Source organism: Culex pipiens, chromosome 1 (assembly GCF_016801865.2).
Source record: "Culex pipiens pallens isolate TS chromosome 1, TS_CPP_V2, whole genome shotgun sequence".
In the NCBI taxonomy this organism is placed as follows: domain Eukaryota; kingdom Metazoa; phylum Arthropoda; class Insecta; order Diptera; family Culicidae; genus Culex; species Culex pipiens.
In genome coordinates this window covers 95,441,480-95,469,439 of record NC_068937.1, presented here as the reverse complement: position 1 = coordinate 95,469,439, position 27,960 = coordinate 95,441,480, and the positions used below count along the sequence as shown (strand labels likewise).

Below are 27,960 nucleotides of genomic sequence, written 5' to 3'. Positions count from 1 at the left end.
GGCGAATTTCAAGTGCATCTCGTGCGCAGCTGATCTACGCGGTCGGTCGGTCGTAGCCTACTTGATGTTTTGCCGTTTTGTGTTGACCTTGGCTTAGCTCTTTCTATCTCTGTGTTTTAGCATACGTATCATTTTTATGCCCGCACCGCGCAGGTAAAGTAGCGGTCTACTACACGGAACGACTAAGGCATTTTATTACCTGATGGACGATCTGTTTGTGTGCCGTTAGTAGCGGGGTTTAAAACAACTGAGTAATAGGACACTTTGGCCCGGCACGGGTGGCATTTGTATAAAAGCCGGAAAGGTCGCCGAACGACCGGTGAATCAGTGATTTGAATCAGCTTAAATTCCTGCTAAAACACAGTTATTCAAACTACACAACTGTGTTAGCAGGAATTTAAGCGTTATTTTTAATCAGAACAAAACCAAAGACGAATGACTGAAGGACAGCGAAGTTTATGATTAAAAATAATTTCAATTTCAATGAACATGTAGTTCTCGGTATAGCAATAGACCCAAAAAGTGTCCACATGGGTTATAGATGGTCCTTATCCAAGAATGAACAAAAAAGTTAATAGTTCCGAAAGTCATTTTTATCAAAATTTACTACTTCCAACCTGTTGAGGTTATTTGTTCCCGTTTTTCAAAGTAATTTTAAAATAAGCATAAGAGCAATTGGGTCCTAAAATGAAGCTTAGATTCCTGATATTATTGTTTACAGCGATTAAACTTATTTTTCTGAGTACACTGACCCTTTGTACGACCACAAAGGGTTTAAAATGGATTTTTAAATCAATTTGGAAAAAATAACCTCGCGGTTCTTCTTGACAGAAAAGTTCCTACTTGACAGCTCATTCCAAGGGGACCATAGTTGATCCATCGAAAAAATGTTGTCTTGTCAATTTTTTTTTGCATTAAAATTTAAAAAAGTGATCAGAAATGGTTTTTAATCGTGTTTTTTACCGTTGTACATAAAAATTGACATAGGGCTTTAGTACCCAATTCCAGCCCAAATCAGGATTTTTTCTGGTACTTTTGTACCCGACCCTCTCCGATTTCAATGAAACGTTGTACACATGTTATCCTAGGCTTGTATAAGCCATTTTTGGGTATAAGGAGCCAGTTGCACTCGAGAATGACATTTGAGAAGGTTGTAAGTTATTTTTTTGCATCGTATCAAAAAGTGCTAAACTGGTAGAAAATGGATGGGCTTTCTAAAAAAATTACACTGAAAGAAAAATACACGCCCCCTCTATGAGATTGTACAATTTTTAAGTTTAAAAGTTAAATTTTAAAAAAAAAATTTTTTTGAGAAAATAACCAAAGATGTTCACATAAATGTCCCATATGCAAAAAAGCAAGCTGAGAAAAACGCATTTGAAGTTTGTCCAACACATAAGGCATAACTCAAAAATGATGAAAATGCATATGGGACATTTATGCGGTCAGGGGCAGTACAGCGCCTTTAAAAATAATAATGTTGGAAAACAGGGGTTTTGGCCATTTCTATATGACAGACTTGATTTTTCAGTCTCGTACATATCTTTACCGAAAAGCTCTTCCTATTTCCCATAAGTTTGCCTTTGACAGCATTTCCATTGAATGTGTTGGCTCACAAATACAAGCCTTTCATAAAATCGTTTGGGTACCCAAGATGACAGAAAATCAAAACCTTGGGGATCATGTCCGGTACAGTCCGCAAAAATGAGCGATTTTGTTACAGTTTAATGCCTATATTCAAATCAATAGCTGAAAAATTAATCTTTTAGATATTGTTTTTGAAAAGTGCCTAAAGAATTAGCTTTTCATCACATCAAGAGTTTCAAATAAGTATTTTATGCAAAATGATTTTTTGATTAACACTTGTGTTACGTAACGAGGCTCTGTCTAGTTCGTTAAATTGACGAGTGCTGAAAAAAATAGGTTGGCAACTAACTGCGTACGATATTTTTTTTTGAAATATTAAGCTTAGTTTGCATATAAAAACATCAAAAATTACAACAAACGATATTTAAATACTCAGATTCCAAGGCGAACAAGAAAGATCACAAAAACCTGTCAAAATTTCAAGGTTTTTCCCCAGTCTCTTTCCGTAGCACCCTTAATTTTGCGCCATTTTTTTTTGCTCAAAACTTTTGCCAACAAAGGTCCACTGACCGCCAATAAATGGGGCTTGTTTACTTCGATTTTTCAGGTCTGTTTTTTTTTCTCTGTCGAGACGAGGGTTTGTTTCAATTTCAGCGCTAAGCTTTTGTCTGTGGTTACTTCGATGACGGTGGCGGTGAGCAAACCCCAAAATGAAAGTGTGTAGGTCAGGGGTGCTCAAAGTTTTTGGTAGCCGGGCCAAATTTGAAGCTCAAATGAGCTTGCGGGCCAAATGTATAAAATTGGATATTTAATAAATGAAATAACGTTATTTAAATTTAAAAGACTAAAAAATTCATGTATCAACTGATGTTTTTTTTTTTTAATTTCTGTTATTTTTTGGGAAATGTTTGGAAATTAAATATAATAGTAACCAGAAAATGACAGCTGTCCTTCAATTTTGTAGATTTTATTTGTATCTTGTTGTTTTATTGGGTACGATAACTTGTTAGTTAAACTATGATCAAGTCAAAGAGGGAACAAGCCGGAAATTTACATTTGATCCAAAATATAATTGTATAAGGTATTTGAAAAAACTTTATTTCTTTCTAAAACCGACTTAATTTAAACATAACATGTGAAAAATTTAAGAATATATTATTGAAAATCTAATAAATAAGTTTCAAAGTAAAATATGTACTCAAAATTGTTCACAAAATACCGTATTTTTTCGAAAGTACTCAGATTTTCATAATTTGCAATATGGGTATCAAACGAAGCGAATTTTTGTATGCTATTTTTCACAAATTACTGTATTTTTTCGAAAATACTGAAATTTTCAAAATATGCTATATTGGTATCAAACAAAATGAAGTTTTGTATGCTCTTTTCACTTTATATCAAATTACCTTTTTTTCAAAATTAGGCTGGTACAAATATTTTTAAAAGCTTTTGTCACCCCCCCCCCCCTTCAAAATTGGCCCTAAAAATCAGGGGGCAAAAAAAATATTTTTACAATAAACTTCAAAATTTCAATGAAAATTCAAGTGCAACCAGCTGAAATCAAATTAAAATACATTCTCCTGTGTTTAAAATCATTTTTAGCATGTTTTGGTTTATTAAAAAATCTTAAGATTTTTTGAAAATTTTCGATGCAAAATCTTTTTTTTTTCGATACAATTTTTGTTTTTGTCAGTTCTTAGATTTTTTGAAAACTAATGTAGCAAAACAACTGAACTAGTGTAAAATGAATTTTAAAAACTTTTTTCATTTAAATGTGAAGACTATGGCTTGTTATTTAAATTTTTATTTTTTTTTTATTTTTTTGCCCCCCCCCCCCCCCCTTGACCTCGGCCAGGGCCGAGGGACAAAAACTTTTTTAAATATTTGCATCGGCCTTACTGAAATTTTGAAATTTGCATATTTTCAAAATTTGAGTATTTTTGAAAAAAAAATTGGTAATTTGTGTAAATTTTAGTATTTAATTTTTTTTTAAATTGAAAAAGCATTCGAGATTTCAATTCGTTTGTTTGACAAATTATGAAAATTTGAGTATTTTCGAAAAAATACGGTATTTTGTGAACAACTTTGAGTAAATATTTATACTTTTAAACTTACTACATTTTAAAAAATATATTCTTAGTGAAAGCATTGAAAATTCAACATGATATGGTTTAATTATTCGATTTGGGAAATATTTCAAAAAAATCGTTATTCTTTCATTATCGGCGATAAGATTATCGTGGAATTATCGAAATAACAATAACCATTATCGTTATCGTCAGACGATAATATTATCGATTAAAATCCTTGATATTTGTGTCGTAAAATGAGGCTCGAAAAATCTATAAATCCTGAGTCTTTTTTATTTAATAATAATATTTAAAAACAGATAAGCATAAAATGTTTAAAATAAACATTCATTTTGAAAAAATATAAAAATATAAAATCATTTTACAAATAGTCAACGGGCCATTTTACATCATCATTCAAAATGGGTCTGCGGGCCACAAAAAATCACCAGGCGGGCCACGTTTGGCCCGCGGGCCTTACTTTGGTCACCCCTGGTGTAGGTCGTCGCGCCAATTGCAATCGTAATGGGGAGGGCGCCGTTACGAATTTTGCCCACGTGTTCAGGGCGTATGGCTGTTTGTGGCCAAGCAACGACATTTGAATGTTTGATTAATTGTAATAATAAAAAAGCAACTTCCAGTGTGTCAATGAAACGTAACTGTACCGTGCGTTCAAAATTACGATCGATCAGAACAAGAGTAAGATCTGACACCAGCTTTAAGAAGACAGCTACCAATTAAGAGCAGGTTCTCCGGACCGGATCCCGCGGTTTTCCTTGGGCACGTTCATTAATCCTTTAACCCTCCTTTTTTGTGTTGTGTTCCATTCTCACGTGTGCATGTAGAACAAATGAGATAATTATCGTATGTGACGAAAAATTGTTGAAAAAAAAACGGACGATGAAAAAACTGAACGAGTTTTAAAGTGATATTATACGCTATAAACTGGAACGACCCCGGCCAGCCCCAAGATGGGCTTGACTTTGTTGAATTATTATTCGTTCTGGTCCAGTGTAAGGGTATGAAGACTTTTGAAAAAATATAAAAATATGAAATCATTTTACAAATAGTCAACGGGCCATTTTACATCATCATTCAAAATGGGTCTGCGGGCCACAAAAAATCACCAGGCGGGCCACGTTTGGCCCGCGGGCCTTACTTTGGTCACCCCTGGTGTAGGTCGTCGCGCCAATTGCAATCGTAATGGGGAGGGCGCCGTTACGAATTTTGCCCACGTGTTCAGGGCGTATGGCTGTTTGTGGCCAAGCAACGACATTTGAATGTTTGATTAATTGTAATAATAAAAAAGCAACTTCCAGTGTGTCAATGAAACGTAACTGTACCGTGCGTTCAAAATTACGATCGATCAGAACAAGAGTAAGATCTGACACCAGCTTTAAGAAGACAGCTACCAATTAAGAGCAGGTTCTCCGGACCGGATCCCGCGGTTTTCCTTGGGCACGTTCATTAATCCTTTAACCCTCCTTTTTTGTGTTGTGTTCCATTCTCACGTGTGCATGTAGAACAAATGAGATAATTATCGTATGTGACGAAAAATTGTTGAAAAAAAAACGGACGATGAAAAAACTGAACGAGTTTTAAAGTGATATTATACGCTATAAACTGGAACGACCCCGGCCAGCCCCAAGATGGGCTTGACTTTGTTGAATTATTATTCGTTCTGGTCCAGTGTAAGGGTATGAAGACTTTATAGGGTTCTCAGAATAGAACAGGCGAGAGACAAAAAGCACCTGTATAGTTTATTACAGGTGACGTACGTTTAGGGGTTACATACATGTAGAAAATCAAAAAATTTCATAGATATGACATGATTAAACTGAGTTAGAGACGATTTTAAGCTCAAAATTTTGCCGTGCGCAAAGCGGACTGTCAAACTTTCTGAGCGTTTTTTCTCGAAATACCGAGTTGATTTACGAATGCCACGATATCTCGAGATGGGATGGACCAAATTGGCTGAAATTCGGGGTGAAGACTCTCAAGACATATCCCGTGTGCATGACGAAGCCCGATTTTGAAATTTTGCCTTTAAAAAAAAAAAATACAAAAATCAAAAACTGCCGATTTTTTATATGAAAAACACAAATATTTATTTTATATTTAAGTTTTTTGAAAATCAGCCATCGTTATGCACACAAGACCGATTTAACGAGTCTTCACCAAAATTTTGAGCCGATTTGGTAAAGGCAGTGTTGAGATATCGTGGTACCCGTTTTTTGAAACTGCTAACTTCAAATAGCTATATCTCGGCAATGATACAACCAAATGTCTTCAAAATTGTTTTGATAATAGACGAAAATGTATATTTTAATTCCCTGAAAACAGATTTTAAATAAAATTAAGTTTGTGCTCACACCAGCCTCTGACTTTTCTGTCGCTTTACATGTATGTAACCCCTTAAAAACAAACATTTTAATTTTTTGAAAAGTTAATTTGAATATAAGGATCAACAGTTTCAGCATGGTTCACGATTAGAATGTTTTAGAAGTTCAAACATGGTCCCTTTTGAAGGCAACCTGGCGCTTAAAATTTGGCCTGCGCTTTTTTGAGATATCTGAGTTTTATAATTGCATCTTCGAAACCTTAATACGTTTAAAGGATGCAATTTTAAAACTCAAATATCTCAAAAAAGCGCAGGCCAAATTTTAAGCACCAGGTTGCATTCAAAAGGGACCATGTTTGTATTTCAAAAACACCCTAATCATGATCCACTTTTCTGGAGACACCAAAGCTCCAGAACGGCACCATTTTCGGAAAATCCATTCTCCACTTTATTTGGCTATCTGGACCACTGTGTAATGATGCTGAGAAGCTTCTTTCATCAACTTTCACAAAGTTTTAAGCAAAAAAATAATAATAATTGGGTAATTCTCTACCAACTCACACGAAATCGGGAAAAGTTGCCCCGACCCCTCTTCGATTTACGTGAAACTTTGTCCTAAGGGGTAACTTTTGTCCCTGATCACGAATCCGAGGTCCGTTTTTTGATATCTCGAGACGGAGGGGCGGTACGACCCCTTCCATTTTTGAACATGCGAAAAAAGAGGTGTTTTTCAATAATTTGCAGCCTGAAACGGTGATGAGATAGCAATTTTGTGTCAAAGGGACTTTTATGTAAAATTAGACGCCCGATTTGATGGCGTACTCAGAATTTCGAAAAAACGTATTTTTCATCGAAAAAAACACTGAAAAACGCAAAAAGTAACTTTTTCAAAACTTTTTTTTGTAAAATCGCAATAACTCGTGATGTTTGTAAGTAAACCCCTTATGTCTATATATTATTTTTTTTGTAATTGTCTGCTCTACAACTTTGTAGAACATTGTTACACTCTAAAAAATAACCCAGCAAAGTTAGAAAAGACACGAAATTTTAAAATGAAAAATGTTGTTCTAAATGAAAAAATGACCCTTCTGGCTCAATGTAGATTCGAAAAGTACATTAAATTTCCCATAAAATGACAAGTTCCAAATTTTTTTACAGACAAGTAACGGAAAATGGGAGATTTTTTAAAACTTTTTTAGTGTTTTTTTCGATGAAAAATACGTTTTTTTGGAATTCTGAGTACGCCATCAAATCAAGCGTCTAATTTTACATAAAAGTCCCTTTGCATCAAATTTCTATCTCATCACCGTTTCAGGCTGCAAATTATTGAAAAGCACCTCTTTTTTCGCATGTTCAAAAATGGAAGGGGTCGTACCGCCCCTCCGTCACGAGATATCAAAAAACGGACCTCGGCTTCGTGATCAGGGACAAAAGTTACCCCTTAAGACAAAGTTTCACGCAAATCGAAGAGGGGTCGGGGCAACTGTTGTGTGAGTTAGCGGAGAATTACCCAATTAGGTGTCATGCAATTGGCCGATTTTGTAAAGGGATATTTATACATTTTTTTTTTTTGGTTTGATTAACATATAGTCAAAAAAGTGACCTTACCTTTTTATAACAATCAATCAGACAATTGAACGTGCACAATTTGGCGTTTTTATAACTTTCATAACTTGTAACTTGATAGTTTCACTAAAACTACAAGTTTTTCTTCTTCAACTATGTTAAGTCACCACGCTGCCTAAATTCAAATCAGAATTGAAGTGTTTTCGCTTCCACTTCAAATTAATAACTGTTGCACTAGAAGAATATTCGCTCTAATTAATACGAAATCGATCTTCTACTTGAATCACACTTTGTATTTGTTGAGTAATTGGAACTTCTTGAAACGCCAACATTTACCTCAAACACAATTATTCACTACCAACAGACACACCAAGAACCAAGAACTTTTCCGCCGAACGATCGCACTACCTGGTGAACGGTAGTTGCACGACTGCTGCCCGATGTCCGCCGTCGGTTATGATAAAAAGGTTCAAGGCTAGCGACGCGAAGTTCAAACCGACTGCCGCCGCCACCGCGTGGTACGTCAGCACAGAATTGCGCCAAGATGAGCAAACTATCACGAACTCGTTGAAGCACGCAGAAAAATAAGGCATATTCGAATCAACAAAACGTTTTGTTGATTTGAAAATCAAAATTTTTGTTGAATCAACGCTAAACGTCAAAGCAGCTTTTTCAAAACAACAAAAGACTTTTGTGGAATCGATAAAATCAAGGTTTGTTTCAACGCAAAATCGGCGTTGATTATATTCAACAAAAATTTTTTTGATTCAAACCTCGTACAGGCTGATTCTACAAAACTTTTTTCTGCGTGAGTAAGTGAGAGGAGATCAGCACACGGCGGCGGTTGCTGAAGAGGATACACTCGGACTTGGGCAGATCTCCGAGACTGATGAGATGTACCTGCTGCAAGCAAATCGAGCGAGCAAGCAAAAAAAAAAAGGCTTAAAACTGGTTACGAAGCGATGATGACAGACGCCAGGCAGGTTCCGTATATTGCCTCAGGTGACATTTTCACTGAGGCTAATCATCGTCATCGTCGGCAGCGGGCAGCAGCAGCCGCACAGGTAGAGTCGGCAAGCGTTCTGAGAGATGAGCACGTATTTGACGCTGTTCTTCGTCTGGAGAGGGGATAATTAGCATTGAACAAGCGGCAATTTTGTGCTGCTTGAAACTATCTTCGGAAACGTCGTTTGAAGAAGGTTACCTTTTAATTTGAATTAATCCTTATAAAACAATTTTAACAATCATGTTTGACTGTAACGCATTTCCGTTGATAAACTCATTTAATTTTCAAACATAGTATTATAATTTTTTAAAAATTGGTTATGTTTCAATTTAAATAACGTATTTAACGGTTCACATCAACCAGAACTTTTGCACCCAGATTTTTGTTACAGACATTTTAGTATCTTCAAAACCACGGGAACTATAGATATAACTTTTCATTCATCCCCTAAGCTACTTTTCCCATAAACATATACAACAAAAATTGTCAATATTTATAATCACATTATTTCAGGATTGGGTCCGTAAGTTCAACAATTTTGGAATGAGAAGATAACAACTTCCTTGGTTGCTGTGTACCCTTAAATGTTTGAATAACATGACAATGTTTGTGACCCTATACATCCTAGGGTTAGCCTAAAATACTTAACAATTGAATTGAAAACAAGTTTTTTTTTTTTTAATATATCCATCCACTTTTGGCAAAAACGAGTTATAAGCACCAGGTGGTAGAGGATGTTCCAACGCATCTTCTGAAACTTGAATTTCACTAAAATTGTGTTTAGATTTGGCTGCCGATGCGAAAAACCAAACGGCTAGTAGGGGAAAGTGGGGCAAGTGTAACAAGCTAAGGAAATGCACGTTATAACCCACTTAAACGTTAAAAAATCAGTTGGATTTTTTTATAATCATCTTATTCCAGGTCTTGACTAAGTCTTTGATAGAACAAGTTTTTTTAAAATCCTGTTTTTTAATGTAAAAATTGATTTTAAAATTTTTGATTTTCCGTACGTTCTAATCAACTAGTGGGGCAAGACGAACAACCCGTTGGGGCAAGAGGAACAACAATGAAACAACATGTTAATTTGCTAACTATTGAACTGTTATTACTTAGATACATCAGATTAGAATATATTTGAAACGTTTCTTTCATTTTTAGATTAAATAACAATAGTTTACTAAAAAATTGATCGTGTTAACGAAAAAAAAAATTAGTTAATAATAAATAGTAAATTTTCATAATATCACTATATTTTGAATGGACAATTTTTTTAACAATTGTTTATCAGTTTTTATGTACTTTTATGTATTTTTTCCCCAATAAAATATGTTGTTGCAGCTAAGCCGAGCTTCCGTGGCCGTGAGGTTACGGGTTTCGCCTAGTAAGCGGAAGGTGATGGGTTCGATTCCTGTCTGGCTCGGCAAAGTCAGATCCCTTAAAAGAGTAAATATGCTCACTGGGAATACTGACCGGTAGGGGATGGGTTTCGACTTGCGGCGTGCTGGGTTTCCAATCCAGAGGTCGTGAGTTCGATTCTCGTACCGGGATGATGAAGTTAAAAAAAAAAAAAATTGTATTGTTTCCATACTAAAAATCCATTTGGTACACTTGCCCCACCTTATCAAGATTTTTTAAAGGCTCTCAACAAAAATAACCAAGAGTTAAATCATACTTTATAATAGGTGCAAGTCATTGGTAGGGACACTACTGATCTAGGAAAAATAGCATTTTGATAAAATGAGCCTTAAAATAAACCCTAAGCCTTATTTTGTACTTTCCAAATATTATAAGAAAACAAAGGTTTTGAAAAAAAAACTTCATTAAATCTTATGTCCCATGGCGTTTCCGTCGTTTTGGCGTTATGGGATAGTAGAATCAGCTAATTGCATTGCTAGCAACAATTCCTCATACTGGAAATAATCAAAATTGCAAAAATTACGGCCGTACGAACGATTGTTTCTCTTGCCCCATATGGTCGTCTTGCCCCACCTTCCCCTATGCCACTCTTATGGGAAATTGCCTTGACGGAAATTTGGTGACAAACACTAAAACGTGTTTTTCTCGGAATACTTGATTTGGCATAATAGCCGAATTTTCAATTATGGGCAGAATAACAGCATGTAATTCTACTGAGCACCTATTCTTGGCATACAGCACTTTTACGTCCAGTTTTAAAAGGGGGTTTCAACTGAAAACGAGTAATAAACAGCTCAGCAGGAAGTGAGCAGGCAAGTCTGTAGATAGTGAAAAATAGTAAATTGGAAAGGACTTAGGAACTGCCTAACATATGCGAAAATGTTTGAATATTCCGAAGAAAAGTAAATACAAATTTGCCCGCTTATTTTTTGTTGTTTTTGTGACATTTTTATTATATTGACTTATTTTTTTATACAAACTATATGCGGAATCACATTATAAATGCATCTTCAAGTTTTTGGTCTGAAGCCCGGCTTCTCTAAAATATGATTACAGTTAGATTTGAGACAAAAGGTCAAAATACATGACCTCAAAAAGACAATAAGTATAATGACAAAAGATTGAAAAACAGAAAAGGTTAAAAGTGAGCAAATGTGAAATAGTCCACATTAAAACATATTCAAATAATATTTCAAAATATATTTTTCGTACCAGTTCTGTGAGTCTGGAGAATATTCCTTAATATTTTTTCCATCTATTGACATTTTTTCGAACCTGACATGTTTTTTTTTAATAATTTGAGGACTAAAAGTCCATTTTCAATAATTTTTGCCTTCCTCACTGAGGTAAGGCTATAATCCTGCTCTAAAAAAGAACTTTTTATTTAAAGCTCCAAAACCTACCTTAATGTACACATATCGACTCAGAAACGAAAGCTGAACAAATGTCTGTGTGTATGTGTGTGTGTATGTGACCAATAATGTCACTCAGTTTTCTCAGCACTGGCTGAACCGATTTTGACCAAACCAGTCGCATTCGACTTGGTTTAGGGTCCCATACGGTGCTATAGAATTGTTTGAAGTTTCGATAAGTAGTTCAAAAGTTATGTATAAAAATGTGTTTTCGCATATTTTTAGAAGTTGAATAAATGGCAGTAAACTGAACCAAACATCATCAATGAGTCTAAAACATTGAAGATCTGGCAACCCTGTCTCGAGCTATGACCACTTAAGTGATATTTATGTACTTTTTTGTAGCCGGATCTCACTTAAATGTATGTCAACAATGTCCGGATCCACCATCCAACCCATCGTTGGTTAGGTAATCAAAAGACCTTTCCAACGAGTCTAAAAAATTGAAGATCTGGCAACCCTGTCTCGAGTTCTGACCACTTAAGTGATATTTATGTTTTTTTTTGTAGCCGGATCTCACTTAAATGTATGTAAACAATGTCCGGATCCATCATCCGACCCATCGTTGGTAAGGTAATCGAAAGACCAATGAGTCTAAAATATTGAAGATCTGGCAACCCTGTCTCGAGTTCTGACCACTTAAGTGATATTTATGTACTTTTTTTGTAGCCGGATCTCACTTAAATGTATGTCAACAATGTCCGGATCCACCATCCAACCCATCGTTGGTTAGGTAATCAAAAGACCTTTCCAACGAGTCTAAAAAATTGAAGATCTGGCAACCCTGTCTCGAGTTCTGACCACTTAAGTGATATTTATGTTTTTTTTTGTAGCCGGATCTCACTTAAATGTATGTAAACAATGTCCGGATCCATCATCCGACCCATCGTTGGTTAGGTAATCGAAAGACCTTTCCAACGTGTCTAAAACATTGAAGATCTAGCAACCCTGTCTCAAGCTATGACCACTTAAGATGCCACTTATGAGCCCTTGAGTGATATGTGTGTTTTTTGTATTCCGGAACTTAACGAAATCAGACGAAATTTGTGTCCAAACCCATCATATCACATATCACCCATTGTTGGAAAAGAGTGAGGAAGGCACCAACCACATAGGTGGATTAAGTTAGTTTTTGAACATAAAAACCTGGGGTTTTCAACGCGTCGCGCGCAAAAACGGGAAAATGAAGAAAACGGGTAAAAAATAACGTTTTTCACTAAAACTGCGATTACATGAAAATTTCAGCGATGACCTATACATGCTTGGCTACCAAAATTTTCTTTATTGAAAGACGCAACTTTTTTATTAAAAACGCGCCAAACTCTATGGAAACTCGTTGCCGCAAAAACTCTCCATTTGACTTGGGAATGCGAGATCAAAGTTTTTATAATTTAAAAAATACATGGAAAACCTAACTTAGGACTTGACATAGGATTTCTTACGAATCATAGAGAATCAAATCAAATAATAATTCTTTATCTTGGACCCTTTGATCACCGTAAACAGCAGTTCAAACTTCCGGAAAAGACCAATCTAATCCATCGATACCTTATAGAATCAATCACGTAACCACCTCCCTGGTGCAAATCCGAAAAAGGCAAACACGATTTAGCGATACCGTCAATTATCACAATCATCTGCCGCTAATCAAAAGCCAGCCAGCCAACCCCACAAACCGGTATTGTTCCACCAGTAACATCGCCGATCAAAGTTGGGTTGAACTTCATGCTCTACGATTTCCGCCCTTGGAATCAGAAATTGGCGGCCAACTAATAGCAAAAAAAAAAAAAACAGGCGCAAATATTTGCCCTCCCGCCGCCGGTGGCGGCTCCCACGCGGCACCTGCCGAGACCTTTGAGAAGGTCCGGCGAACACAAACATCCATCAATGGAAGATAGCTGTTTTTTTTCTCTCTTCCAATTGTTCCTAATCCGTGGGAGATTTTTATTTGCGATGTTTGTGTATAGCCGGTAGTTTCAGGGTTAATCGCAGCGCAGTAGCTCTGAACTTGGGGGCTCGCTTCCAGGTGACCTTTGGAGGGGGGCGTATTGTTTAGTGTTTTACTTATTCGGAGGAAGATGAGGAGTTTTCCGTGCATACGATACGGGTCGGTTTGTTCGTTTAGTGCTCTTTATTTCGATTCGATTTTTTCAATGTTTTCGAGACATTGCAGTATTATTTTAGTGTTAAGCATTGAGCTTGTGATTCATACTTTATGAATCAAGTAAAGTTTTTGCCCAGTATTAAGATTAATCCTCAGAAAAATATGTTTTTTGGTGAATGTTTTCATTTTGATTTTCATTCTTTTGACATTCGATGCGGCGGCGTTTCAGTTTCCGTCGTTCCGCATACAGTTTTTTCAATGGGCATGAGTTGCACAGAAGTTTTTGTCGTAACTTGGATGCAAGTTGAAGCGACGCGATCTTGTTTCTGTACAGGGGGTCGCTATTCTTGCTTTTTTTGTGAAACTCGAAATGGTGAAATTGTTGAATGTTTTGCAATCAATAGAAAAGCGTGAGAAATAACGAAGCTTATAGTGGATCACTGTTGAGCTATTTTCTCGGTGGTGCAACATAGTGCTCAGTATCATTGAAGGATCATCATCAACGAACTCGGTGAGGACTTTCCAATTGCATATTTTTATATTATATTATATGTTTTAATTATTGTATTATTAGTATCATCACACTTGACACATTCTACACAACTAATGCAATCATAAATTGGAGCGTTTGGTACGGTATGTCCACGCATCCTTCCTCCCCTGTAGATTCTGCGAAATGTGATCCGTTCTCAGAATCCTCTCTGCGGTAAACACAACGCAGTAGGGCTGGCCGCTTTAATTTTTGCCATACATTTTTGGGTGTTCTCGGATGTACTGCAATTATTAATACTGACAAGAAAAGTGCTTGGGGCGTAATCTAATCGCAAGACTTTCCAGCATGCTTTCATCGGACTGGCTGCGTTTGTGTTAGATTAGATTAGATTAGATTAGATTACTTATTCGGAGGAAGATGAATAGCTCAGATTCTAATCGAGGTGATTTAGTTTATTGGGAAAAGCGGGTAAAGTTGAAATTTTCAGGCAGATTACTAAATGAAATTTGGTATATTTGTTTGCTAACCTATCCTTTTCTTTTCAATACAAACGCTAACATTTTGTAACATAAATTCAAAACGGAAACGATGTCCTCATTATGAAATCCTATCTCTTCAGTAACTGGGTAAGTGAAAACAATAACATTTGACTAACATTTCTTATGTCAATTTCTATAAAAAGTAATAAAACACTGCTACAAATTGGTGTCTGGTATTGATGTGTTTTTTATAACATGTTAATTATTTCCTTCACAAATGTTTTAATAAAAATAACCAACATAGAAAATTTATTAAAAATGACACTGCTAGGTGGTTTCACCTCTGTGTCACTTTGTAATGTTTTTGTTTAACTTTTGGGCCAGTCTCAGCACGCGCCAATTCACCGCAACCGTGTTTACAAACGGTGTTGGGCGTGTTTTGGCTTTTTTCTTGCTGCTGCTCGATCTCTATGGCTGGATCGCAGGTAGGAGCATAGACTTGTATTTAATACACAGCTCAAACTCAAATATCTCCGTCAAAATTACTCGTTCAATAATAAACTGTGAACTTGAATATAAATCAGTAAAGAGCTTTAAGGGAAGGTTACAAAAATGGCAAATGTGACAATTAATATTTATTATATTTGGTGGAATTGTAAAATGCATTCAGCCACTTTTATTCAAATATTTTTTTGAAACTGAACTCAAATTATTCCCTAGGATGATCGTAAGGTGGTTTGAGTTTGTTCAATTTAAGATGGTGGGCAATATGGCAACAATATTTTTTTTAGAATGTATTTACGTTGAGTTGAGTTGAGTTTTATTTCAGAGATTTAGTTCAACTACTTTAAATTTGGGGTTTTAAAAAGGATTCACAGGATCGCGTATGATAAACAAACAAAAAGCCTCTGAGCAATTCTTCCAAGATTAAGATTTTTTTGCAGATGAATTTTTCGTATTTTTATACCTGGATTTAACTTTGTGTGTACCTTTTCTATGACCAATTATTATTAGTTCGTTCATACTCCATACAACTTTAGAAGCTGTTTTAAAAAAGGCTTTTTTGGAATTGTTGCCAAAGAGCAAAAAAAAATTAGAATTTTAATTACAAGCATGAATTTCAACATATCAATACTTTTTTTTGTAAATTGCATTATACACCCGTTTAGTTGATTCCCAATCATTAGTTTAGAAAAATGAAGCAATTTTTTTTACGATACTGTGCATCGATAAATTAACTAAAATTCAAATGATTTTTAAATAAACCTAAACATGCTAACAATTATTTTAACAAAAAATATTTGCATCGGCCAAACTATTTTTTTCTGACTAGTCATAAGTCATAAGGGTGACTTTGATAGGTTTGCGATTTTTCCGCAAAATGAAGAGTACATTTAAAATACGTAAGGAATGGTTCAGAAACATACTGACCATGGTAGAGAAGTGTTCAAAGTACCTCAAGAAGAACTTTTCATAAATTTTTGAAAGGTTTATAAAGTTAGTTAACTATAGTTAAGAAAATGTTGATGGAAGTCATTATTTTAAACTTCTCAAAGTGTCATGATTTTCTCAATGATCATGATTTTTAATCGGAAAACGGAATGAATTTTCGGATTCTTTGGACAATTTTCCACTAGGAGAAGGTTAAATAAGTTTGTAAATAATAATTAATATGGGTTTTTGAAACACAGTTAAAAAAAACTCAAAATTTATAGGCACTTTCAGTTGAACAAATTTCATGTAAAATGTGAAAATTTGTGATTCGTGCTTCGAATTCAGTTTAAAATGCAATATAAATCGATAATTTTATAAACAAAACTAGTTTTAACAAATTTCAGGCAAAATTCCGACTTTTCAACAATTTTACCTAAAATTTATATGTATTTTGTTAAAAAGCTTATAAACTTAGTTAACTTAACATAAACATTGATTTTTTTCTTACAAACTATATCAGCTACTTTAGTGATGGTACATTTAACGTACAAATAAAGTTTGAACATCTTAAATTTGATTTTAACAAGAAAAACTAAGACTTTCAAAGTCACCCCGGAATTAAAACTAAGAATTTTTAACGAAACTATTTTTCTAAACACTATTGAAAAAACTTTTTTTTCCAAAATAGTGCATGGACTTTGTGTGGCCTACCCCAGTACATGTTTTAAAAATAATAATCTTGAGAAAAACCTTACCTGTTGGAAAATATTCTAAAAACAAATTGAATCCTATCAAAGTCACCCCGTTTTACGGTACTAGCAATGGTGGCCGACAGCTATAAAGTCAACTTCGTTTTTTATTTCTGGGCAGTAAGCTGACAAGAAAAATGAAATTTTTTGAAAAATCTTAAGAGATACCCCCTGGTTCAATTCTTTAGGTAAAAATTAGTAACTGTGCCAATTTTGAGCCAAATCGGTTAAGCATTAAGGATCATTTTTAATGGTTGAAGTTTGTATGGGAAAATTCGAATAAATGTATGGGGAAAAGCAAAAAATTCAAAATTCCGCCAAAAGGTGGCGTTTAATGTATCGAAGCATTATCAAGTGTGAGATTATGTAAAGTTTTATGACAAACAACTTGGTTAGAGACAGCAAAACAATCCGAGTTAACCCTGACAGCTTCCAAAACTGCATGAAAACATGTACGGACGAACTAATGATGCAAAATGAGTCAGTCATTGAAAAAGTAAAAGTTTCATCCAAATAAAAAAAATAATAGAAAATAATCGTTGTTCGGAGTCTCCGAGAGTTTGTTTTAGCTGCAGAGATTTTAATCAAAATTTCTAAAACTCCATCCACTAAAAACGAAGCATTTTTTTGGAGATGTTAGAATTACATACTTCATTTTTCTTCTGAAATGTTGCTTGAGTATCAGGCTAAAATTTACACAAAAAATTACAATTTAATAATTGACGTTGCTTTTGTGCAAGCAGAAATGTTTAAAAAAAAGTCGTGTTGCCAACAAACGGGAAGGCAGAACCGTCAATCTTAAATACAAGTCTATGGTAGCCAAGCGTTGCAAGCTTATTGATATGCACTTTTCAAAGCAAAAACGTTTTTTGAGAGGTTTGCAAAAAAAAAAGTACATTTCGCGAGACATGGCGGCAACAAAATGAATATTTAACAACAATGCCGCATGTGAGAAGCATACATTAATTAAGCATCGATGTTGAGTAAAAAAAGGCGAATGATTGACCAAACGTGAAGTAGGAAGATGGAGCATCATTTTAATTAAGAAAATATCAAATATTCCATAGTTGGCATGACCTCATCACCTTTGAAGTAACTGTCTATCACATTTTGTTTATTATCATTTGTTTAAACAATTTTAATTGCCCGCTTCAAACAAAAGGATCGACTTCCGCAATTGTTTTTTGTTTATTCTGATTGGAATAAAAATCAAATAAAAAAGCTCTTTTGAAGTTTTGAACAGTCAAGTCATGCCCATCTTTTTTTTATTCTTACTTTTAAGTTATCAAGAATTCTCCACCTCCAGCTTGCTTTGAGCAACAGGAACCGTGTACTTTACAAACAGTTAGCTACTTTCCGTTTTTGCTAGAATTTGCATATCGCCGTGATGAATGGCTTTACAGGCGCATTATTTCTCGCTGCTGTAGAACACTCGGTACCGTTTGTGAATTACAATTTGGTTCTTCTGAGAAACTGACTTGCTCTTTCTTCCGAGTTTTATTTTTGTTTGTTTTTCAACCGAATTATTCAATAAAGATTTTAAATTTCATTCCGTTGAGAGGTTCCAGCTGCAATTGCACTTGTTTTGCATAATTCAAGTATGGTTTGATTGCTTGATTGGCTTGTTTATTTATTAGTAGATTATTCAATCTAAACAAGAGCAGCGCAACTGTCGTCGGCTAGCAGCGTCGTTGTGAGATCAGAACCTGGACCCTGATGTCACGGCATCTTACTACTATAGCGAGATTCACTCCACTTTGTTTAGGACGCAAATTGAGCCTGATTGTTGTGATTTCAATGATGATGAGAAGATGTTCTGGTAGCTTTTTGGTAGTTTTTATTTGAACGATAAAGTTTTGTAACAAAAAACATTTCTATTTTTTGGAAAAAAAAACATTGAAAACACTCTTAAGCTTAGTAATTGCTAGTGATAAAATATGACAGTTTTATTTTCGGATTTTTTCTTAAGCAAAATTAATTTTAAGTTAAATCACACAATTGTAAGTATTTGTGAAAACTTTGAAAAAACAACACCAATTTCACCAATTTTCTATCTTATAACAGCATTGAAGTTACCGGGCATCCACCACCAAGTCACGACGTTCTAGCAGGATTCTAGCAGAGTTCTTACAGAGATGGATATTCTTACAGCATTCTAGCAGAAATTTTCCACCGTTCTAGCAGGATTCTGACAGAACCAGCTCTGCTAGAATATTTCGTGACTGGGCAACAGCTCAATGATGTTCAAAAGGGAAAAACCAAGCATGGCCAACTGGGTGCAGTACCGTTAATTTTGCAGGCATGGAAAATGGCACAAATTATGAACTTTCGGTGGAACAACCATGAACAACTCATTTGGTTGGATGACAATAGTCCGCTTAGAAAAAAATATTCAAAATGTTATGTTTTTGTTGCGTTACGTGTTTAATATTATTTAAACCAGGGATGGCCAACTGATAATTCGTGACCCACGATTTTTTTTTTCATCACAAACTCAGCAGAAAATTAATACCACTTTGTTCAAAATCGTATGCTCTTTCAGAAAAGCCTTAAACATCCAGTACTTTGTTCTAGAAAACCTCGTAAAAATCAGTACATGCATGTTTGAGGTTTTTTTTCTGAAAGTGCACATGATTTTGGACAAAACTACATATTTAACTCAATGATGATGATAAAATGATGAAAATGCATGTGGGACAGTTGCAGCGTACTCATTTTTCAAAAAATCTAAATTTTTTTGGACCCTATCTTTTTGTTTATAATTAAAAAAAAATAAATCATTGGACATCACTAGCGTGCACAGGGTGGGGCAACATGGGGCAACTGCCCCACCATCCTCAGAAATTCGTTCTAAATTTGGTCAGGGGGTGTCCACAAATGACGTATTTTTCAAAACGTCCATATTATTGCCCCACCTCCCTCAAAGAGCTGGGCACGCTAGTGTTGGACATTGTCGGGGTTGTAAAAATATCAAGCTTTAGTTATCAGTGACTACAATTCTAGAGTAAATTTTCAAAACAACCTATGAGTACATATCCGAACGAATGAGCGCAACGCAAGTCACTCACACAGTCGTTTGATTCTCGCCACCTCTTTCAATCGCGCAGGGCTCTTTCGTTAGAATTGTACCGAAATTCCTACCACTTGGCCCATGACTGCATTCAAATGATTGCTGTCACCACACAAGAGATAGGAAAAGAGAGAGAGAGCATGTGTCGTCGTGTCACCCGGCTCTTTGAGTGTTAAGCTCGGCATTCTCTCCACTTTGTGTGTATCAACCGACTGTCGCATTCAAATGACGATCACGACTGGCACTGTCAGTGAACATTCAACGATCGGGCCGATGATGATAGCTGACTCCCGAGGTCTTTCAAATATCAGCAATTTCTGTCAGTGACTGATCCGTTTCAAGCATTGATCACAAGCCAGGGCTGTCAGAGATAAATTACTGTTATGACGAGGGTAGGATTTTCAATTACCTATTCAATGAAGTCAAAATTCATGACATTCAGCTATGCGAATTTCACATAAAGTATTCATATATTTAGACAGGGTTACCAGATCTTCTTTATATTTCATTTATCGAACAGACTTTACTTAAAACGAAACAATAGCACAAGAAAAGTGTCAAGAGAATTTATCAATCTGCACAAGTGGCATCGTGACACTGCTCTGCCGTGTCACATGTCACAGCCAATTAACAAACAACAATTATCTTTCAATTTCGACCGAATGTTTAACGTGCCACCGACTTACCTTGCGCTCTCATATGTATATTAGCAGCAGTTTGTTAGTTAGCGCGCTGCGGTGGTGGCAGGTATTAATCAAACACTAACATGGCGCTGGGACAACTTGTCACCCATTGCGACCACTGCGACGGACGATGCTCCGGTCGACATCACGCGTCAATTGAATGTCACAGCGATTTTTTTGTTGTTGTCGTCGATGCCGCGTTATATAAGGTTGGCATTGAGAGCGCTCGATTCGCCATAAATGTGATCGAACTAGGGTCAATCGAGCAGATGATTGTTCTGACATTTCACGATTGACATGGCGCCAATAAAAACAAATCTAGGCGATTAAAAACAGATTTGTGTCAAATCCAACCAAATTTAACTGTAAATCAAAAAACATGAAAACATCAATCAAAACATTGTTTAACAACAAATGAAAAACACACTATTACACAGTGACAACTGCAAGTCACCAAATTGCTGTGCCTGTTATTGTTGTGGTCAACAGAGCGTGATACGTTTAAAACAAGTAAGTTAATTTGGAAATTGTGACCAACATGATTAATGATCAATGATTCATGGTTGAGTCTCATCCGTACTCTGTGAAGTTAGAGTACCTATTTTTCGAAAAAAAAATCTTTAAAAATGCCAGAAACTAGCATATTAAACATTATTAAACATAATATTTTTTTAAAGTCTTAAAACACAATAACATAATAACAAGCCGATCAAATACTAAACAGCTCAACCTGTTCCACTTCACCGGCCGTCATAATGTGGCACATTTTGAGTTTAAGGCCGCCGTTCGGCATTAGATATCAGCTGGAAGTGTCAGTTCCATCTCTATATATCATCTTCGCCCCGCATCGCACCGGTTATAGAGCCCGACAGATCATTACTGGTGCGTATAATTGGCCTTAACTGACTCCAAAAGTCACTGCCAAGGTAAATACACCGCACCGGAGTCAGGTTGCGACGTTGGGGCTTGGCTGGTGGGAAAATGAGCAAGACTCAGTTGGAAAAGCAAAACCAATTTTGAGAAGTTCATGTACAACAGACAGAACAGATATTCTGACAATAATCAAAGAAGCTTTGATTTTTAAACATTAATTTAAGTGAAGGTCCTTTCCGTCAGGGGTACTTAGATCGTGTGTTCAGTTTTTTCCTTTTTCATAAAATTTTTCACTGTGACACTTCTACACACGGAACAAAATCCGGTCAGCGGATCCGAAAAAATTTCGCGATGAATTCGAAAACATTGGCTGTTTGCGAAATCATCAAAAATGTTTCCGATTTTGAAAGAATTATTTCCGCATTTGGAAAAAATGTTTGCGATATCGCAAACACCAAGTTTGCCGTGCCCTTTTCTGTGGCGCCCGACGCAGCCAATGCGTTACGCTGCTGTCAAAATCAGCAGTTCGCGCCGCTCGCGCAAACCGCTCAAACATAAACAAACAAAAATTGTGCAGCAGCATTTTTTTTTGTTCGGCAAATCGCGTGTGAAATGTTTGAGCGTTTGAAAAAATAATAGCCTCGGCGGCCAGGGAGTGCCCCGCCATAAGATTTGTGTCCATTCGGTCTAGGGCGTGGACAACGAGAAGCTGCAGCTGTTTCTGAAAAAGTTCGGCGTCAACATGATCCCAGGCATCGAGGAGTTCCAGCACCGAGCATAGCGAGAGGAAGTAAATTACCGGAATCCTAGCCGAGCATCATCTCCCAGCTAGAACCGGAGGCAGCTGGTCACCGGTGCCGTGACGGAGGACGACCATGGCGTGCCGAAGCTGACGGTAAACTTCGGGGAGACGGAGTGTTATGCAAAAAGTACACCAGTCATCTCTCCGGCGGTTCTTCCGCCATGTTACGCTGACAGTGATACAAGAAACTGGGATGCCGGTTCCAAATTTTAATCTGAATAGTTCAGTCCGGATGAAACTAATCAGACTAAGGTTAGTGTCCAATTTTGGCAAAGCATTTAAACAAAACTCAAAAGCTTCTTTCCAATTCCAGCCGGCGGAACTTGCCACCCCATCTATACATTTCCGACGATGATTGACACGGGTGTCCGGTATCTTTGTGACTCGCTAAGCGATTCGAGCTTGGCCGGAGCATCGTTGGTGGAGGCCCACGGCCATACGACTTCAACAGTATTACCCGTTGCGTACGCCACAGCACCGACGACAACCTATGGTAAAGACTTTTTAATCGCCGTTATAAAATAGTCGGCGCCCGAAAATTCTGAGGCACCCGCGATAGCAGCTCTTTTACAGCATTACCTAATCGGCCGAAATTGAGTACTCGTTCAACAGTGCGTACAAGACTAGGTAGTTGCAGAGTTCACGTGTTCTGTCGAGGACCTAAGACCAACTTACGCGAGTTTTGCGTTTTTTGCGCTTAAAACCCCGACCAAGCATAAAAACAGAAACAAAAACCAATGTAAAAAACACCAATGATACCAGAAAGAAAACAACAGCACAAACATACGAAAAATAAAATACACAGAATAAATACAAAAGAAAACTAAATAACAAAACACAAAATACAGAAATACTAAAACAACTAAACTGAAAAAAAAATTAAATGCTAAAGTAAACGACAAAATTCAAAATACAAAACAAATATACAAAAATTGGAAAATACAAAAATACAAAAATACAAAGAAAAACAAAAAAACAAAAATACAAAAATACAAAAAAAAACAAAAATACAAAAATACAAAAATACAAAAATACAAAAATACAAAAATACAAAAATACAAAAATACAAAAATACAAAAATCAAAAATACAAAAATACAAAAATACAAAAATACAAAAATACAAAAATACAAAAATACAAAAATACAAAAATACAAAAATACAAAAATACAAAAATACAAAAATACAAAAATACAAAAATACAAAAATACAAAAATAAAAAAATACAAAAATACAAAAATACAAAAATACAAAAATACAAAAATAAAAAAATACAAAAATACAAAAATACAAAAATACAAAAATACAAAAATACAAAAATACAAAAATACAAAAATACAAAAATACAAAAATACAAAAATACAAAAATACAAAAATACAAAAATACAAAAATACAAAAATAAAAAAATACAAAAATACAAAAATACAAAAATACAAAAATACAAAAATACAAAAATACAAAAATACAAAAATACAAAAATACAAAAATACAAAAATTCATTTTAAAATTAGTTTTAAAATAAGATTTTTTTTTAAATTTTTAGAATATTTAAAATCTAAGAATTTTGGAATTGAAGAATTTAAGAATTTTAGAATTTTAGAATTTAAGAATTTTAGAATTTTAGAATTTTAGAATTTTAGAATTTTAGAATTTTAGAATTTTAGAATTTTAGAATTTTAGAATTTTAGAATTTTAGAATTTTAGAATTTTAGAATTTTAGAATTTTAGAATTTTAGAATTTTAGAATTTTAGAATTTTAGAATTTTAGAATTTTAGAATTTTAGAATTTTAGAATTTTAGAATTTTAGAATTTAAGAATTTAAGAATTTAAGAATTTAAGAATTTTAGAATTTTAGAGTTTTAGAATTTTAGAATTTTAGAATTTTAGAATTTTAGAATTTTAGAATTTTAGAATTTTAGAATTTTAGAATTTTAGAATTTTAGAATTTTAGAATTTTAGAATTTTAGAATTTTAGAATTTTAGAATTTTAGAATTTTAGAATTTTAGAATTTTAGAATTTTAGAATTTTAGAATTTTAGAATTTTAGAATTTTAGAATTTTAGAATTTTAGAATTTTAGAATTTTAGAATTTTAGAATTTTAGAATTTTAGAATTTTAGAATTTTAGAATTTTAGAATTTTAGAATTTTAGAATTTTAGAATTTTAGAATTTTAGAATTTAAGGATTTTAGAATTTTAGAATTTTAGAATTTTAGAATTTTAGAATTTTAGAATTTTAGAATTTTAGAATTTTAGAATTTTAGAATTTTAGAATTTTAGAATTTTAGAATTTAAGAATTTAAGAATTTAAGAATTTAAGAATTTAAGAATTTAAGAATTTAAGAATTTAAGAATTTTAGAATTTTAGAATTTTAGAATTTTTGAGAATTTTTGAGAATTTTCGAGAATTTTTGAGATTTTTTAAGAAATTTTTGAGAATTTTTGAGAATTTTTGAGAATTTTTTGAGAATTTTTGAGAATTTTTGAGAATTTTTGGGAATTTTTGAGAATTTTCGCGAATTTTTGAAAATTTTTGATTTTTTTTTAGATTATTTGAGATTTTTTGAGAATTTTTGAGAATTTTTGAGAATTTTTGAGAATTTTTGTAAAATTTTAAAGAATTTAAGAGAGTTTTTGAGAGTTTTTGAGAATTTTTGAGAATTTTTTGAGAATTTTTTGAGAATTTTTTGAGAATTTTTGAGAATTTTTTGAGAATTTTAAAGAATTTTTGAGAATTTTTGAGAACTTTTGAAAATTTTTGAGATTTTTTGAGATTTTTTGAGAATTTTTGAAAATTTTTGAGAATTTTTGAGAATTTTTGAGAAATTTTGAGAATTTTTGAGAATTTTTGAGAAATTTTGAGAATTTTTGAGAATTTTTGAGAATTTTTGAGAATTTTTGAGATTTTTTGAGAATTTTTGAGAATTTTTGAAAATTTTTGAGAATTTTTGAGAAATTTTGAGAATTTTTGAGAATTTTTGAGAAATTTTGAGAATTTTTGAGAATTTTTGAGTATTTTTGAGAATTTTTGAGAATTTTTGAGAATTTTTGAGATTTTTTGAGAATTTTTGAGAATTTTGTGAGAATTTTTGATTTTTTTTGAGAATTTTAAAGAATTTTTGAGAATTTTTGAAAATTTTTGAGAATTTTTGTAAAATTTTAAAGAATTTAAGAGAGTTTTTGAGAATTTTTGAGAATTTTTTGAGAATTTTAAAAAAAATTTGAGAATTTTTGGGAATTTTTGAGAATTTTTGAAATTTTTTTGAGATTTTTTGAGGTTTTTTGGGATTTTTTGAGAATTTTTGAAAATTTTTGAGAATTTTTGAGAATTTTTGAGATCTTTTGAGAATTTTAGAGAGTTTTTGAGTATTTCTGAGAATTTTTGAGAATCAATAAATATGTTAGAATTTTAGAGTTCTTTTTTTCATTCTAGAAAAGTCGAGAAACGATAATATTGAAATTTAATTTGGTGTTCTCTTTCGCAGTCTACGGCTCGCAATTGCACCGTAAGTTCGGCAAACAACTTCACAGATCCGACTGATGGCGGAGATTCTGGGGACTTGTTCCAGGCAGACGGTCTTCTAGTGGAGGTCACTCCGCTCAAGTCGATTCTCGAGGTGAAGTTCGGCGGTCAACCTCCAGGACGAGCAGAACTTCTGGCGGTACGCGAATCCGCTCAAGGGACGTGCAAGCTCGTTGCGCGACGCTGGAAATCAGCCACATCGACGACCCGAGCACGCTGCACCGGTCTCAGCACCTCTATCCGGGTGGCCCCGCCGCCGACGTCACCGAGCATGAGAAGGACCTGTACAATCTTTACCGAAAACATAGTTGCCGCGGTGCAGGCCACAAAGACTTTGGCAAGTAGAGCAGCAACGAGTGCATTTCGGCCACGCCACCTTCTTCTCCTACTGCTAGCACCGGGACTCACGTCACGGGGAGTAACATGCCAACGGCTGCACCGACGCCCATCAGTAACCTGCAGCCCCGCGGACATCCAGGACGACCAGATCAGAACAATCGACGACTGATAGAATCAAAATTCCGTAGTAAACCACTCACCCCATTGCTTTGATTTTGTTTGGAATTATGAATAAATAAATAAAAACATTGAAACTTCTTCTTCTTCTTATTTCCATCCAAAATTTTAAAAGCAACGGTCAATTCAAAACAGTAAATATTGTAGTGGCTGCGTGCTGCGTACTTTTGGCAGGCATGCGTTACGGCGTTACGTTTGCGATATCGAAAATCACCGTTTGCGATATTGGAAGCAATGCTTCCTGCTGACGGGTGTAAACGGAGGTTTGCGATTGGTAGAGCAAATCGGAAGCAAAGTTTGCGATCCCGCAAACCGGATTTTGTTCCGTGCACGCACCAAGTTTCGTCACTTGGAAAAACTCATAACGCAGCTCGTGCAGCAGCGTTTCATTCATGTTTTACACACAGGTGTTCAAGCACGTTGTACAGCGCTTAACCCTCGATCGCCGGCTAAGCTCAGGTGTGCAGCCAAGTTGTGCAACGCCTGCAGTTTAACTCGCCCCGTGTCGATGGTCATCCGATCAAAATCAACGCACCACCGTTAAATCGGTACGGTTAAGGTATGGCCACGGCCAAGGGTGACGCAGGCTCGTGAAGGTGAACCTGCTGGGTTGAGATCATCTATGCGATGCCATCTTCGCGCACGGGGTGCTTCTTAGTCTGAATCGCTTAAGGATGCACCGCCGGTATAAATTAGATACGGATTAGTGCTCCCCATTTTTCAGGGGATGCGCCACTAATCAGTATTCGTCTAAGCTGCGAGGACACGGCTGGTTAATGACCACGATTCTTGTTTTTTGTTTTGTAGCTATCCCCCAAGTTTCGTTCTTGAATCGATAAGACCACATCAAAGAAACCAAGTGGTTATCCTTGGACGGAACCACCCTCAGATCGGCGTGTAGAACATGAGCGAGGGGTGCGTTCAACCGGTTCTACTGCAGCCGGGTTGGCGGGCGTTGTCGGTCGGATTGAGACTCTGTATCTTAGCAAGCCATGGTGGGTGCGTTGCCATTTGAAGAGGGTTCGCATTCTGGCGGGCTGTGTAGCCTGCTGTGATAAAGGAATCGTAAAACTCTTCACTTTGAGACTACAGTATGGCCCATAAAAAATGTGACATGTGCATTTTTTCACAGAAAAAGTGGTGCCATTCTTAAATTTATTTAACAATCTGATTTTTTATGTATTATGTTGTTAGTTTATTATGTTTTGAAGATGTCGTCATGATAGTTTTTTGCAGTTCTCCAAGACTGTGTACAGGCGGTCTACAATAATGAATGTATTTTTGGAACAATATTTACCGTAATTAAATAATTTATATTTCAAAAACGAAACAGTTTAAAATATCCGACAATGTGCCGAAAGCATCATTAGAAGTCCTTCTAAAATACGCCCAATCAACGAAGTTTTTTAATTTTGTTAAAATTGATAATTTGTGTGAAAAATGTCATTTTGGTTACTATTTTGTGTGATTCTGTCAAAATAAATCGATAACTTAAAACCGTTGTCGATGGCTCAAAAGCGTGCCCAGCGGCTCTATATTGTTAAAAGTCACATCAGAGCATCTGTTAGTATCAATTACCATCATTAGTAGCATTTGTTTTTTTCGTTGAAACATTGCAGGCTCCACAAAATCCCAAAAATTGATGCATTTTCAGAATCGGGATATTTTTGAAAAGTTCACTATTTTACTATAACTGGTAAATAGAATGCGTAAAATTCAGTGGAACTAACTCTTTCAACTCTCAAAAACAGTAACCTTGAAGGCTGTATACTGTTTAGTCCATAAAATTACCATAATAGGCTATCCAGATCGACCAACATGAAAAAAGTATGTTTTT

General features: G+C 35.0%; 2 protein-coding genes across 6 annotated transcripts in view; one reads left to right on the top strand and one right to left on the bottom strand.

Annotated features, from left to right (window-relative positions):
- LOC120426007 (torso-like protein) overlaps positions 1-27,960 on the bottom strand; it is a 59,137-nt gene that overhangs the window by 10,631 nt on the left and 20,546 nt on the right. The window contains exon 1 of one of the 4 annotated variants that reach the window (XM_052708040.1): positions 7,606-7,883. The exons of the other annotated variants lie outside the window; for them this stretch is intronic. The gene's annotated coding sequence lies outside the window, so the exon portion shown is untranslated. Of the gene's footprint in view, positions 1-7,605; positions 7,884-27,960 lie in introns of those variants that run through there. 4 annotated transcript variants of the gene reach the window in all.
- Positions 21,584-26,448, top strand: LOC120426008 (uncharacterized). Of its 2 annotated transcripts, XM_039590680.2 has the most exons (3): positions 21,584-22,336; positions 22,398-22,577; positions 25,570-26,448. In XM_039590680.2, the coding sequence occupies exons 2-3, from the start codon at positions 22,575-22,577 to the stop codon at positions 26,113-26,115; spliced, it is 549 nt and encodes a 182-aa protein (XP_039446614.1). In that variant the 5' UTR covers positions 21,584-22,336; positions 22,398-22,574; the 3' UTR covers positions 26,116-26,448. The 2 variants fall into 2 exon arrangements, with proteins under 2 accessions (XP_039446614.1, XP_052564197.1); XM_052708237.1 differs by having other exon boundaries at positions 21,584-22,577; positions 25,570-26,447.